The 15,175-nt window shown below is 42.9% G+C and overlaps 1 protein-coding gene across 5 annotated transcripts in view; it reads left to right on the top strand.

Annotated features, from left to right (window-relative positions):
• TPD52 (tumor protein D52) overlaps window positions 1-15,175 on the top strand; it is a 42,090-nt gene that overhangs the window by 11,805 nt on the left and 15,110 nt on the right. For 4 of the 5 annotated variants that reach the window (XR_009418868.1, XM_059476942.1, XM_059476933.1 and 1 more), the window contains exon 1: window positions 12,937-13,179. The exons of the other annotated variant lie outside the window; for it this stretch is intronic. Coding sequence is in view for 3 of the 4 variants with exons in the window: in XM_059476942.1 (XP_059332925.1) it covers window positions 13,002-13,179 (178 nt within the window). In the remaining variant the exon portion in view is untranslated. Of the gene's footprint in view, window positions 1-12,936; window positions 13,180-15,175 lie in introns of those variants that run through there. 5 annotated transcript variants of the gene reach the window in all.

The raw sequence follows: 15,175 nt of genomic DNA, 5'->3' as shown, positions 1-15,175 counted from the left end.
CACCAACCTTAAAGGATATTTGGGGCATCCTGCTTTGCTACCTTGGTGTGTGAATTGCAGATGAACATGAGTACTATGGTCCATGAGCAGTGGTGAGCAGGGAGAATTAGTTTCTGCACATTTCTGAACAGTAGCAAGTGAAACCTGTTGGAGTTGCTGCTTTGAAGCTGAGTGGTTTCGATTGGCTTCTGTGCCTGTCACTGTGCAGGTTTTCTGGCATGACAGATTTCTGGAGATTGTATAAGAAGGAAAACAACTTGAGCGTCAACGGAATCAGCACAGTGACATGCTGAGTACTTCCTCTGTAGTGAGGAAGTGTTTTTGGGATAAATGGCAAAAGGGAGAGCTTTACTGGAGTGAATTTGCAGACTTTCATTCTGTGTTAGCACACTGATACATGAAGTCTTTAGTATGCTTCTGTTTCTTATTTGCAATTCAAGACCAAGCTTCACCTTGGTGAATCCCAGAAACATACTTCCCTCCCATCCCCAATGAAGAGTATTTTTCTATTCAAAAGCAACTTCTGAGAAAGTGAGAATATGAGAAGAGGGATACAAAAGTCAAAGCCAGATCTCTGTGTTTTGTCAAGAGGAGCTGAGAAGACTTTTTAATATTTTTACAAGGGAAAACTGATGAATTAAGGATAGAGCAAGTGCCAAGTAAAATAACTTCTCTAGTCTTCCTGTTGCACGGTGATATTACTGGAGAGGCCTTCATTGCACTTCATGCAAGGTGGTGCCAGCAGCATTTCTGAGGGATGTGATGGCTTCTAAGTAATGATGCTGTATCACAGCTCCCTACTACAGGGCACACTTGTGGATTGACAACTGAGGACTAGCAGTATGCAAGACAGTGTTTCGACTTCCACCTGTTCAATATCCTGGTCAAGTTTTTACCAGAATGAAAAATTGTGGATTGCATTATTCATAGCTGTTTAAGCTCTGAGTTATTCTGAGCAGTTTTTTGTGCTGATGGCTGAGCTGTGATGTGCTAAATTTGGTGTGACAATAACCTGGGTACCAGCTAGATCAGTCCTTAACCATAAAGCTTGAAAAGTTTACCAGACTAATCTGTTAAACACAATGGATCCATTAAACTAGGGCATGACCAGCACTCAGAATGGCTACAAGTACATGTATTTTTTTGTTTGACATTTACAGTTGTGAAATGAGCTGTGTGGTGAATTAGCTTGTGCAATAGGAAGTGATGCTAAACTTAGATTTCACATAACAGTGTAAAGTTTTATTCTTGGAGTTTGCACTGATGTTCTGTTTCAGGTCAAACACTGGGAGGAGGCAACTTGTGGCACAGCGCAGTTCTGGAGCAGCTGGTTACTAAAATCAGTGGAGGTGTGCTTTCTTTACCAAAAAAATAAAAAAACCCAACCACAAATCCCAACATAAAAAACCCACAAACAACCAAACCCACATAAAACTAAAAAAAACCCCAGTCACCTCCTCCCCTTCCTTTCTTTCATTTCCTGTCTACTTTTAGAGATGAAGCTCAATATCTTTCAAACTTTGCTCCTTTAAACCTGTACTTCTTTCCTCCCCCTGTAGTTTTCATCACATCAACTGCACCAGAATCAGGAAAAATGCCTGCCTTTGTGTGCATTTGATAGGTCTTTCCAGTTTTGTCCATTATCTTATATTTCAGTAAAATGAATGGTTGAACTCATTCTACTTTTGCTGTGAAATATAAATGAGGAGCCTGGATGCTTATCTAAGCATGCTGATATTTAGGAAAACTTCCCTTTGTATGGAATAGGCTGGAACACAACTTGATGCATAAATATGCAATGGTGCATAGATATATTAATGTTGCTTGGAGATCTTGAGAGATAGGTACTTTCATGATCTGGATCTGTGTAGGTTGTTAAAAAGAAAATACAGGTTGCCTGTAATGTCACCCAGCAGCAAAAAGTAGCATCTCATGTTCAAAGTCTGATCTGATGGACGAAGGTATGCTCAAGTCTTTTAGGACCTGGGAGTCCTTTAAAGCTTCATATCTTTTTGTGGAATCATCATTGGACAAACTTGCTTGACCCTTATCTTTGCCAGCTTCAGCTTTTGGAGTGATTAGTGTTTTATGACTGTCTGTTGATTTATGTGACAGCAGTATCTCTCTAGGCTAATAGTTTCATTTAATTTACTGTCCTAGTGTGACTTGGAGTAGGGGCACATGTCTCTTAACAGGATTTACTCAGCTCAAGCAGCATTGAAAGTCAGTCAAGGACAGATCAATCAGATAAAATCTCAGAGTACTTATTAATATAATGGCAACTTCAGTGGTCATAATAATCTAAAGATTCATGCATTATCTACATTATATTAGAAAAAAAAAAAGCTGGTTAGTGCAGTTGGTTTGTTAGTGAATTGCTGCTGGTTGCTGCATGCACAGTTGAAGGATTCTTCCTCTTATCTGTTAAATGAGATTAAGAGCAGTGCAGAAGTATTCAAGCCCACATCCTGAGTTTGTCCAATTTGCAAGCCTGGCAGGATGTGTCCAAGATCCTTTAAGTAGTGATAGCTATTGCTCCAAATCCGTTTGGAAGCACTGTAGGAATTGGTGCCTCCCAGCTGGATGTGGAATTTAGCAGTATGGGCAAGCAGCAGGCACACTCCATCTGGAGCAGGACACTTCAAGCACTGCACAGTTGAATGGGTGACTGGTAAAGTGCTGGACTGTAAAGGAGTAGGTAATGTGTCTTGTTTGATGCTGCAGGGAAAGCAACACAACTTATTCTGGTTTTCAAGTGAGAGATTCCCAGTAATAGTGAGCTGCTGCACAAGTACTTTATATCAGCAGTCTGGTGGTGTGCCATTAGCACTGCTTTGTTAGGTTGTTCTTCCTTAAGTTCAGGAGGGTGCGCTGAAACTCTGCAGTGTGAGAAATGTAGATGAGTAATAAGGGCTTGTCTTCATTATGGGCTTTTCTGCTTGGAAAAGCTGTAACTGGCTCAGTGTCTATTGTCAGCTTTTAGGTACCTCATGATCAGGTTGGTTCTCTGAAGGGTTTGTAGCAAAACCCATTACTGGTGTAAAGGTGTGAATTGACTGGTTGAAGAAGGGGGATCAGGAGCAGGTTCTTATGCCCTGAAACATTTCTGGGGCTCTGTGTCTGTGAATTTATCATACTAATGTGCTTTGCTGCTGACTAGGCAGAGTTTTACAATTTCACAGATATTTCATGCTATACTCTCAGATAAGCCAAGTGCAGAAATGTTAATAGGATTTCTATACAGCTTATAACTTGCAGTTACTTGCCTTTGAGAAATTGTACTTTAAGTTTTAAGTAATTACACTTGTTTGTCAGTACAACTCAAAATCGTAAACTTACTTAGTCAAGTCCTGAGTAGGGAAAAAATCTGGTGGTTTGTCATTACTGCTAAGCAAAAAGCTGATCTTTATCATGGACAGCAGAATAAGGTGCCAGGCTACAGTAGGAGTACACCTTAACCATGCAACCAGTAACTTGTGTGTGGCAAAATTAGCAGTACTTCTAGAAAATGTCCCTTCTTTTGGTGTTATGTGTGCATCCTTTGTGGAAACTCACGTGGAGATTGCTGTGCTCTGACTATTTTGGGGAGATTTATGTGATTGTGCTAAAAATTACTGTGTCCTGAGCGCAGAAGTGACTCTCCCAGTGCTTCTGAAGGGCAAGCTGACATCTCTAGATGAAATGACATGTGTTTGGAAGCTTTTGTATCAGCATTTTTCTGGGCTGAGGAATTGGGCTAGGGGAACCTGAGAGCATGCAATGGAGAGAGTTACTGGAGGAGTAAAGGAAACTGCACTGGAGTGGATGAAAAGTAAATTGAGGAGTCTGAGAAGGAAATTCAAAGGTTTCCTTGGGTTCTGTACAATTGATAAAGGGTAAAAGGAGGAGCGGCTCCTGCTGAAAGGCAGCTTTAGCTCAGTAACATGGGTAGTTTATTTGTCTACTGCAACTTTTTCTTTCTGTACAAGAGCGAACTCTTCCTGCTGCAGAGGCATACATTCACTTCCCTCCTGGAGGAGGGGTGTCAGGGGGAAGTACATGGCTTTTGTACTTGCCAAGAGCTGCTTCTGTGTCTGGAGTCATATGTCAGGCCCAAAAAGTTGCTTGCTCATTCATTTAGTGAGTGAAGTGTAAGCCTGTCCCTTTTATGAAAATACAGACTTTTTTCGCCCCCCAGAATCTTTCAGCTTTTTCCTGCGGCCTCGTAACAGAAACCAGTGTAGTCTCTACTGCTGCAAATGCTTTTGCTTTGCTTGTCAGCTGTCATAATACTCGTGTGCACTGGGTAGAAGTGCAGAAGTGAAAAGTCTACCATGAAATCCCTGTCCATATCTCAGTTTAGAAAGTGTGGAAGAAAATGGAACTTTTTTCTGTCAGCAGGTAGGTATTTGTAAATCTTCTTCACAGGATGAAGGATAGGCCACAGACCTGCCCTAAGTCAGGGTGCCAGGACTCCTTGTGTTCCTGAAGAAGAGAGGTCCCTGGAGGATCCTTGGAGAATCTGAAGGAGCAGCCTGTGACTTATTACAGTCATTGTGTTAATCACAGGATGGTTAAGGCGGGAAGGACCTCTGGAGGTTCAACCCCTCTGTTAGGGCAGAGCCACCTGGAACTGGTTGCCCACCAGAACCGTATCACAGAATGGTATGAGTTGGAAGGGACCTTAGTGCTCATCAATTCAACCCCCAGACATGAGCAGGGATATGTAGTAAACCCCTCAGGTTTAGCCAGGGCCCCTTGGAGAATAGAATGCTGACACAGCAGCAAAGAAGTTTCCTGTCTCCAGGGACATCCGCCTTGTACCCTATCCCTATAGCCATGTAAGGCAATATTGTGTTACCCCTACTATTGGTCACTTATGGTCACTCTAACACCTCTGCCATTGGTCAGGATTGGATCCGGGCCAAGGGTATAAAAGTAGCATTCTGTACCCCTACTAACTCGGAAGAAGAAGAGCTGAGACCCTTCACGGAACCCCTCCAATAAAGCCATACTCGTGGAACAGCCAGCGTCTTCTGCTTCTCCTCTCTCTACCGTCTGCTGGAGCCGTAGGCCAAGGGAAAAAGCTACCTAGCAAGCAAGCTGAAATCACAAGAGCTGCCTAATCACTAAGAGCTGAATATTCCCTGCTTGCTAGGGCTGTCCTGCGGCCTTGGTCTGAGAGCGAGCTGGCTTCTAGCACCCAGTCCCCTTGGGGACTGAGCTCTGGAGCTGTAACAGCTTGCATAGGGTAAGACCAAGCAAGGCTCATTTAGGGATGCCATCCACTAACTACATCAGGTTGCTCAGGGCCTGTCTAACCTGGCCTCAAACACTTCCAGGGATGGGGCATCTACTACTTCTGAGCAACCTGTTCCAGTGTCTGACCACCCTCTGAGAAAATAATTCCTTATTGATGTCTAATGTAAATTTCTCCTCTTTTAGTTTGACACTGTTCCCCCTTGTCCTGTCACTATCTACCTACAAAGAAAGAAGTTGTTCTTCCTCTTTACAAGTCCCCTTTAGGAACTGGAAGGCCACAATGAAGCCTCCCTGGAGTCCTCTTCACGCTGAACAACCCCAACTTCCTCAGCCTGTCTTTGTAGGATCTTTCGTAGAAGGATCATCTCTGTGACCTTTCTCTGGATCAGCTCCAGCAGGTCAATGCCCTTCTTTGCTCAGAACTTCAGAGCTGGATGCTGTGCTTTAGGTGGTGTCTCACTAGGGCAGTGTAGAGGTGGAGAATCACCTCCTTTGACTTGCTGCTCACTCTGCTTTCAGTGCAACCCAGGATGTGTTTGGCTCTCTGAGCTGTAAGCACACACTGGTGGCTTATGTCTGGCTTTTGATCCACCCAAGTGCTTCTCTGCAGGGCTGCTCTCAAGGACTTGTCCCAGACTGTACTTATATCTGGGATTGCCCTGACTCAGGTGCAGCATCTTGCACTTGGACCTGTTGAACTTGATGAGGTTCTCATGGGCCCCACTTCTTGAGTTTCTCCAGGTCCTTCTGGATAGCACCTTGTCCTTCTGTTCTGCTACCTACACAGTGCAGCTTTGGATCATCTACAAACTTGCTGAATGTGCAGTTGATGCCATTATCTGTGTCATCAGTAAAGATACTAAAGACTACTGGTCCTTGATATCCATGTCCACCTTGATAATCATGTCCAGATGGATTTTGAATATCTTCAAGAATGGATTTTGTGAAGTACTTACCCTAAACCCTTGTTGCTTGCATCAAATTGTGTGCTGCTTGGTTGCTTCTGTACTTCTGCCCTTGATAGTAAATGATGGAATTTCTGTGCTACATCAAATCCAGGCATCAACTTGGGAATTATATGGTGGAAGCTACAGAGTCCCACAAGCAATGAAGATTTTGTTGGTATTATTAAGGTACTGCTAAGACTACAGAGGGTGCTTTTTTTGGTGGTTTTAATTTTAGATATACAATATGTAGTTCAGCCTAATGTGTAATTGAATTTGCTTTGTTCTTAAAACCTCAGTGTCAATGTCATGGTGGGACCTGGTAACATAGATGGGGGATGGTGGACATTTCTGAAACTGCTTTTCAGAAATGAGGCTCTGGGATGCTGTGTTAAAAGAGGGAGATTTGCTTTAAGAGTGCAGAAAAGTAGTCTTGTCTTCTGAGGGAGGCTGGGAGTCACTCCAGAATCACTCAAGTAAAACTTTTAATTAGATTGCAATGTTACATACTGAAACTTTGCTTGAGACAATCCCATTTCTGCACTGCAGTGTTCCTAATCTTTTCCAGCTATCTCTAGCTGCAGCTCAGCACTGTTTCTTTACATTTTTGACAGGGTCAGTCTCTTGCCTGAGGAATCAGAGTCTATAGAGAATGGCAGCATAACTGGGATAAGTGGCTGAAGTGAAATAACTAAACACATTCCTCTAAAATCTACCTGACAATGTTTTGACTCTGTTAATCTCACTTGGAAGTGTTCCTCTGTGTTTGTAGGTTTTGATCTGACTTCTCCAAAGTCAGTGCAAACTCAGATCACTGGTTCTGGGGTGGTGCTCTGTCCTTTGGCGTGGTCCTTTGCCGTAGATCGGAAAGCTTTTCACCTGTTACTGTTGGAGCTGACAAACATGAGCTTTGGGCACTGTTTGAGACACACAACTTTGTCATAATCTGGGATTTCTGCCTAATCTTCTAAATGCTGAAATACTTGCAAGGCAGTAGAGAATATGTGCAAATACAGAGAATTTTGTCTGACATGAATGGGTTAAGTATTTTACTGTAGTATCAGCTTGTCTAGTCGCAGGATATGCTGGAGCGTGGATGTACCCCCTCACAAGACTCAGGAAATGAGTCTGAGTTTATAATTGGATTGAGAGGAGAGACAAGAACTGCTGCCTTCGCCAAGACGTGTGTCAGCTGTCTGAAATACCGTGGGCTGAGCTCTGGTTTAAGAGAAGAGCAGCACTGGCAACCCCGTGATCCCTACCTGTAACATTTGCCAAGTGTTTGTGTTGCAGGGAGATACATCTTCAAAGAGGTGGTGGTTGGTGGTGGTGGCTTTTTCTTTGGGTTTTTTGTTTGTTTTAATCAGAGTGAGTGAAGGCAGCACTTAGGATAAATAAAGTGCTGGAGAAGATATTTCTGTACAAAGAACTGTACTGAATGATGTAGTTGTATCAGGCAGAGCTTGTCCAGAGAAAGCATGTGGGGGAGGCTGAAGTACTGAGATTAATATCATGGTGTTGAGTTGTACCCTGCTAGAAGACACTTAACCCCTTCAGCCACATTCTGCTGACCATTACTAATGGAGCTGCAGAAGCCTGTGCTTGTGCTGTTCAGGAATTGCTGCAGCTGTGCAGCTCCATTCATGTCCTGCACAAATCTCAGGGGAGTGAAAGAAGTGTCCGCTGTTAAAGGAAGGGGAGAGAATGTGAAAATAGGAGCACTAATGTACGAATTTCAGGCTTGTTTAGTCTTTGGGCTTCTGTCCTCTTGCTTCACAGCATCTTTTTCTCTTAATGCAGTTTTAAGGCCTCAGATCTGGTGCTGAAAGGCTTTACTTGTCTGTAAACTGGTAAGACTTTTAAGATCAAATTGATGCTACAGAATCTAGATTGGCTTAAGATGCTTAAGTAGATTTATGGCTCTTAAAATGGCTTATGCCATATAAAACTCTGTTGGAGTGGGGAGAGGAGCCTGACTGTTGCTGCCTGATTGGGATCTACCTGGGAAGGATGGGGGCGGTGGAAGACCACCTGGCTGGAAGTCTTTGCCCCAGACACACTTACTGGAAGGGCCTCTTATCAATCTTGCCTCTTAGCAGACTTCAGAAGTTGAAATTTAAACCAGGTCTAGGCTGAGAAGGCAAGTGAATCTCCACAGGCAACCTTGAAATAAGAGACTGAACCTTTTTACTATGCCCCCACAGAGCAAGTGCTTCTTGCACCTCTTCCCCCTCTTTGTCAACAAAGTCGTCCCATCATTTTCCCCCATTTTCTTTTGCTTGCTTGATTAAGTGCTGGAGTCATGATAGCCTGGCCAAAAGTATAGGCTGTGGTGCACAAGTTTGGCAGCTCCAGGTATAATCAGGACACAAACACAGGATGTTCAGTGTGGTGAAGGTGCCTGTGTAACAGCAGAACTCAGAGCAGATCCTGTGGATTGGTTATTTGGATAGCTTTGTCCAGAATGTTGTTTAGATCATGTCCTAGGGTAGCTTCCTCCAATCCTGAGGCATGAGTGGTAGCCTTTCCTGAGTTTAACTGTTTGTATTAAACACTACTGAACACATAGCTCAGTTTCTTCAAAGCCCAGAGGTGGTACTCATTCATACTTCCTCAGGAAACTTCATCCTGTTTTCTGTAGGGAAAGAGGGATATAATGTTTCCATGTGTAAACAAACTGTTGTTCTGCTAGACCTATATGTGGGAAAAGCAGCTTCTCCACAAGGGTACCATAGCATCCTATCCTTGCTCAGCTGCCATCAAGGTAGAAGTGCTTCAATACTATATTGCATTGCTCAAGTTGTTGCTGGAGCCTTAGGTTAAGGTGGAAGCTGCAGAGCTGGGTAGCAGGTACTAGCTGAAGAAAGAACCATGCCTGAGACTAAGCAGGCAAATATCTGGTGAACGGTGTTTGCTCAAACTTAACAGCTTTTGCAGCTGTAGAGGGAGTTCCTTCCTTATGATTAATGAGGTGCACAATCTGTACTGACTGTTAATGCTAAATGGTTACCTGGGAAAGCTTTAAGTACACTCTGTAACCTTAGCAGGAGATTACACCTCTGTAACCTTAAGAGGAGATTACAACATGGTTGGTGGCAGGAATTGTGATGGTAATGCTTTGCTGAGGCTTGCCAAGCCTTCCTCAGACACTTTGTGACTTTCAGTTGAACTTGTCAGTGATTGGTTCAAGCATCCTTGACAGAAGGTATCTACCTTTGTGCCAGTCTCTCAGACCACCAGCTTCTAAAATGCCATAGATTACTTTAGTACTAAACTCTAAGTTACCCTGAGGTGTTAAGGGCGAATGAATGCTTGTTCAAAATCTTTGGTTTTAATCTCTTGCATAGTAAGCAAAAAACCACTGCCTCTTGGCTCTGGAACAGCTCTTTCCTTAGGCTTCAAGATCATTGCAGGTACTGCCTTGCAGCTGGTATCTGCAGTAACAACCAAGGTACAGAGTAAAACTTGATTTGCAATGCAGGGCAAAGAACAGAGATACTTGAGGATTCATGGTTAATTACTCTAAGCCATGTAAGAGAAGCCTAAACTTAAACTTCAGCACTGAAATGTGTGTGTCTTGCCTGGGAAGGCAGCATCCATCTATTAGGGTATGGCTCTGCAGCCTCAGTTCCACCTCCAGCCAGCTGCATGTGCTCTGAATTATTGTGAAGGAGAGGAAGCCCATGCAGCAGGATATTTTGGTAATGGGAGGGCCCTTTAGAAAGGCCTCTTAATGTGCCTGTTTTCATAGTGTACAGAATTCTTGATTGCTGTGACTGTCAAGAGCTACTAAACTGGTCAGAAGGCTACACACTGCAGAGAAAAACCTTGCTTTTTGGTTCTGTGCAGCTGCTGTTTGTCATCCCCATCCTGCTTTGTTTCCTTAGGCCATCACTTGAATTTAGAAAATCCCTTGGAGAGGGATTCATTCCTCCTCCAAATGCATCACAGTGAGCAGAATCTATCTTCTTTAGAATGGCTCTGAGCAGTATGGGGGAGTGCTGCCTTCCTCTGCCCTGAATCCCTGGATGTGCTAAGGAACTTCTGGGGAAGAAGCAGATAAAATTATTGTTATGGCTGGCAGGGGATCTCTTACAACTAGAGATTGTCTTCCCTGAAGTGGATGAGTTAGGAATGACAGCCTAGAAGTTGTCCTACAGTAGATTTGGAAGGGTGGACTGCAGTCCTTTCTCTTTATAGAGGGATTGACTTATACTTCAGTTTGAAGACCATCAAATTTCCCTAAGTGATGAGGAAGGAGCTTGTTCAGCAAAACAGCTTCCTTCATCTCCAGTTAGGATTTGTACCTGAGAGAAGTGAGGAACAACACTCCTGTAAACTTCAGTAGGTAAGAGAGCAGGAGGCTGATGTGTTTAGGTGATGTGTTTGGTAGGTGCTGTATCAACCCATCTGTATGGCCCCTATAATTGAGCAGAGAGAGGAACTTGAAGTAAGGAGCACTTGCATGGTGTCCCTCTCTTGGCAGTGACCTTAGAACAGTAATATTTCTAAAAACTAGAGATTGTCTTGGGTGACTTCTGAGCTTGTGCTTAGGCCATGCATAAGGAGGAACAAAAGCAGAATTCAGCCTCTCAGATTTGCAATTCAGCAAATCTTCCCTGTAAGCCAAATGTATCTTCCAGCAATGGGCCACATCCTGTATGTGTCTGTGACTACACTGAAGAGGTGTTGAAGAGTTTGGCCCATACAGATTTCTGTCAGCAGGGGTGGCAGGCCAGGTCAGTGGTTGAGACTGGCAATCCAGATATCTCTAGGGGCATGAAACCAACTTGTGCACTACAAAGATATAGGAGGAGTACCAGATTTTTTTTGAATGGTTGGTAATGGGTAAATCTGAATGTAGGGAATTTCCTGTAAAACAATAACGTAATATTTCCTTCAGGAAATGGCTAGGAAATGGTGTTCTTGATTGTTAGCAGGGATCAACAGATTTTCATAAGGGGTTCTTTTTCCTAGAATAACTAGTTGCAGTTGTAGCCCACTAGCACTGACCAGTGCTAAAGGGAGTGATTATCTAGGGTTAGGAAAAAGTCCTAGGGTGTAGCCTCCGCTTCTCTCTCTCCCTCTCTGTGTTGGGAGAGTGATGGTAGAAAACACCCAGCTCTTTGTGTGCCACATCTGATAACTTGTCATTTTGCCTAACCCAGTTAGCACAACTGCTGCCTGAGCCTTTTGCACAGAAGGCAGCCCTGAGTGCTGAGTTATACAAGGGAAAGCTGCAAAGCACAATCTGTAGCTGTTCATATTAACAAACTTGGTTAATAGAGTATCTTATTACTGTAGCTGTGTTACAGTTCTCTGCTGCCTCTGGATGCTTTAATCTGTGACCAAAGCTTTGACCTTTGCCAGATAAACTTTGCAGTATTTCTGGCAGAGTGTCAGAAATGCAGGGGGACATTCTATTTTCTTCTTTTCAGTGGGTTTAGAAAATAGCAGACTTGTGTTTTTCAGGCTCCAGCACTCTCATTGCTATGAGCCTGCAGGTACTCTGCAACTGCAGAAGTGAATGTAGGTCTTTAGCTTAAAGGATCTGCTTTTTAATTAGCTGGAAGGTCTGTTCCTGTGGCAAATGACTGATTGCAGTGGAAATGGGAAGTTAAAATTCTAGAAGGGGTGTGCTTTCTTCTCATATGCCCTGGGATTACTTTGCCTTGGACTTGACTTTGGAATGCTGCGAGGCTCCTTCACTTCTCTGGAATAATGCCTGATCAGCTCTGTCCTTACTGTGCAGGAAAAATTAACTCCCATTTGATTATGCTCCTCTGTGTGCAGGCTGCAGTGAGGAGCCCAGGTGAAGTGTGGGGTTTGGGAGGAATTGTTGCTCAGCTCTAAAGGTGATCTACATTGCTAATAGCCTTGTGTTTTCAGTGAAAGAAACTGACCATGAAATAAAAATAAAACAATGTAGTGAAGTGCTGCAAAACTGTGCTGAGTGCCTCTTTTAGGTAAGAAGCATTTCTACTTCCCAGAGTTGAATCTTAAAGGCCTGGCATGAAGTCAGATGGCTTATGTAAGTTGATCTTGCTTTATGAGTGTGTCAAAGCATAAATACATTTCAGGCAATACAATACTGCTGTTACTGGCTGCTCTAAACAATGCTGGTTGAAGCACCAAGGACATAGGACAGTGTACTTCATAAATATTTAACAACCCCCTCCCCCCCAAAAAACCCCCTCAGACCCAGATATGTTTAGCCTCACAAGCAAAAGTCATAATGCACATTAGAAGGCTCATCAATAAACCTAGGCCAGCCTTCAGAGAGGAGTGGTGTGATACCTGGGCAGCAGAGACTGAGTTCTCTCTAGTGGTTATTACACTGATGGAAGCAGCTGGAGAAATAGCTATGCACACAGAATTTTCCATTAATCAGAGGAAAAAGTCCAACACAGATGGTATATAGGATAGATTACGGCTGGTAATCCTTTTGTGTCCTAGAAGATTAAGGATATCCTGGTGTAGCTGCAGTCAGCTGACCTTTTTTTATTTAAACGATTGAACACAGTTGATGCAGTTCTGCAGAGGACCAAGGCTGTTCCAGAAGCCATGAGTGGTGCACTGTGAATGTTTGTTAAAGGAACGGTCTGTTTAAGTCCAGCCTCAGTTACAAATTTACAGGAACTTAACTTTGTGCCATGTAAACAGCAGCAGCTCCAGGATGGCTAAGAAATCCCTTGCTAGACAGCTCTATCACATGTAGCAGAGCTGAATTCTGTGAGGAGGCACAGGGAGTGTCATGTGGAGGAATGGAGGGTTTCTGAATGCTGCTGTCTGGGTTGCCCCAGAGAGCGAAGATGAATGCTTCAGTGGAAGAGGAGGATGGCTGCACGCACTGAACTGTCTGGGTCTGGCATGGATCTGTATGAGGATTACAAATCACCCTTCGATTTCAATGCTGGAGTGAACAGAAATTATCTTTACTTGTCGCCTGGCATAAACCTTTCTCCACCTGGATCACCTACACTGGCGAAGTCTGGTAACTTCCTTCTCTTCCTTCCTTACTTCCGTTCTACGTGAAACGCTTAGCAGTTAATACCTGTAAAACTTCTCAAATTAAAAATCTATAAAAGTTGGCCTCCTGTTAATTCTGGGAGTGTGTTAGCTTCAGTGTGTCATGTAGATAATATCTCATGTGTTATAAGTTTATCAGCTTTACATTATTTGTTATTTATTCAGCAGAAAGGCAGTTTGAGGGAACATGAAGTGGCAAAACCAGTTAGGAACAAAACTGCAAGATTGGAATAATTTGCCTGGTTTAACTATTAGATTTTTTCAGGGGAGGAGGTAGAAATTGCATTTTTAGTAGGACTTCAGAGCTCTGGATAGTCTAAAATCTGCTCTTGCCTTAATACTGAAAATCTCACTGATTAATGAAAATGCCCTCTAAAACCTTTACTCCATTCCACCTAGCATTTAGAATGCTGCAAACCTTCCACCTGCAGATAGGAACTGCACTGGGATTGCCCAGTGCTGTGCTGCAGTGGCATCCATTTAGTGCTTAACCCTCTGAATTTCTTGCTGGTAGCCTGTTGTACAGAGCACCTATAGCTGTGCCTCCCAATACATCCTAGTCTGGTTTTACTGTTGTCATTGCTTTCCATTCCTTGCTGCCAGATGAAATCTTCCAAAGTAATTTTAAATATAGAAAGCTTAGACCTACTTCACGTGTGGCAAAGCAAAAGGGGGTTACACAGGTGTTAACTTTTTTTAATGGGCTTGTTACTTAAAATTTTAAAAAATATGCATCCCTTGGGGAACCTCTGTGTGAACTTTAACAACCCTCTCTGTGAACTTGATGAACTGGGGGCTACTGGGAAACAGTGGTCAGCATTCACTTCTGCAATTACTGCCTCTCCCAGCTCTTCTAAAGGAGAGGGGAAGCAGCTCTCAGTGTCAGGTGATGATGCATCACAATTACCACTGGCTTTTCTGGGCTTTATTTTCTTTTTCATTTGCTTTGAATGAATATCTAATCAGCACTTGGGAGAAGCCCAAGAATTTTCTCCCCCAGGTTGAAGAAGTACGTCTCACTTTGGCTTCTTCACTGAGATAAACAGGAAGCACTTAAATCTGATCTTTCTTATATACTGCAGAGTAAATATGCTCTGCAGTACTGTATGTTACTCAAATGTTAGAGTGATCTTAAAACTTTGCAACAGCTTGTTCTCCTGAACTATAACAAGCACCTTTTTTCTTTAGCTTTGCCAATGTATAGTGACACTCACGATGCTCATTCTGAGTGTCACATGCAGAACATGCCAGTGTGAAAAAAAGCTTTATGGAGGTTAACCCACTCCCACCCTGAGGCTGCTCATCCAAAATGAAAAGTACTTCTTAAAACTGCTCCTGTTTGCTGCTGATCTCTGAATTCAGGCCAGGGAGGTAGGGACTTCTGGTCAAAATGGAGCATGAACTTGGATTGAAACTGGCCAAAGCAAACCCCAAATCAGAAAAACTGAGGGTTAATTGAATTGCTCTAATGCTTTGCCTACCCTGGCAGAATTTAAGTCCCGTAACAGGGACTTACATGCCATTTCCCTGAATGTGATCCATGGAGTCCTAATCAACTAACTTGCTCATGTCTTTCTTTATTTGGTTCATTTAAGTAGATCTAATAAACTGCTGGGAAAATATGTTAATCTTAGAAATACATACCTAAAAACTGACCTTAAAGCTAGGTAAATTTTCTCTTACTAAGTCTTTATGATTTTTTTCCTCCCAAACAGATTTTTTATTCTATTTGAGAGACATGAAATGTTCAGTTAAACTTGGTAGTAACAGAGTACCAAATGACTGAATTTTAAGTCCTTCACAATCCAATGATGTGGGAGAACTAACATAACGAAAGGTAACAGCTTGAAAGCTGTAGTAATAATTTTTCATAGCAATATAAAATAATAATAGTAACAGTTCTGTTGGCAAAAAAAGACCACAAGTGAGAATTGCTCTCTTAGTAGTAGTTTGAGCCAAAG

This window comes from Ammospiza nelsoni, chromosome 1, assembly GCF_027579445.1.
Source record: "Ammospiza nelsoni isolate bAmmNel1 chromosome 1, bAmmNel1.pri, whole genome shotgun sequence".
Lineage (NCBI taxonomy): Eukaryota > Metazoa > Chordata > Aves > Passeriformes > Passerellidae > Ammospiza > Ammospiza nelsoni.
This window is presented reverse-complemented; position numbering and strand designations above follow the sequence as displayed.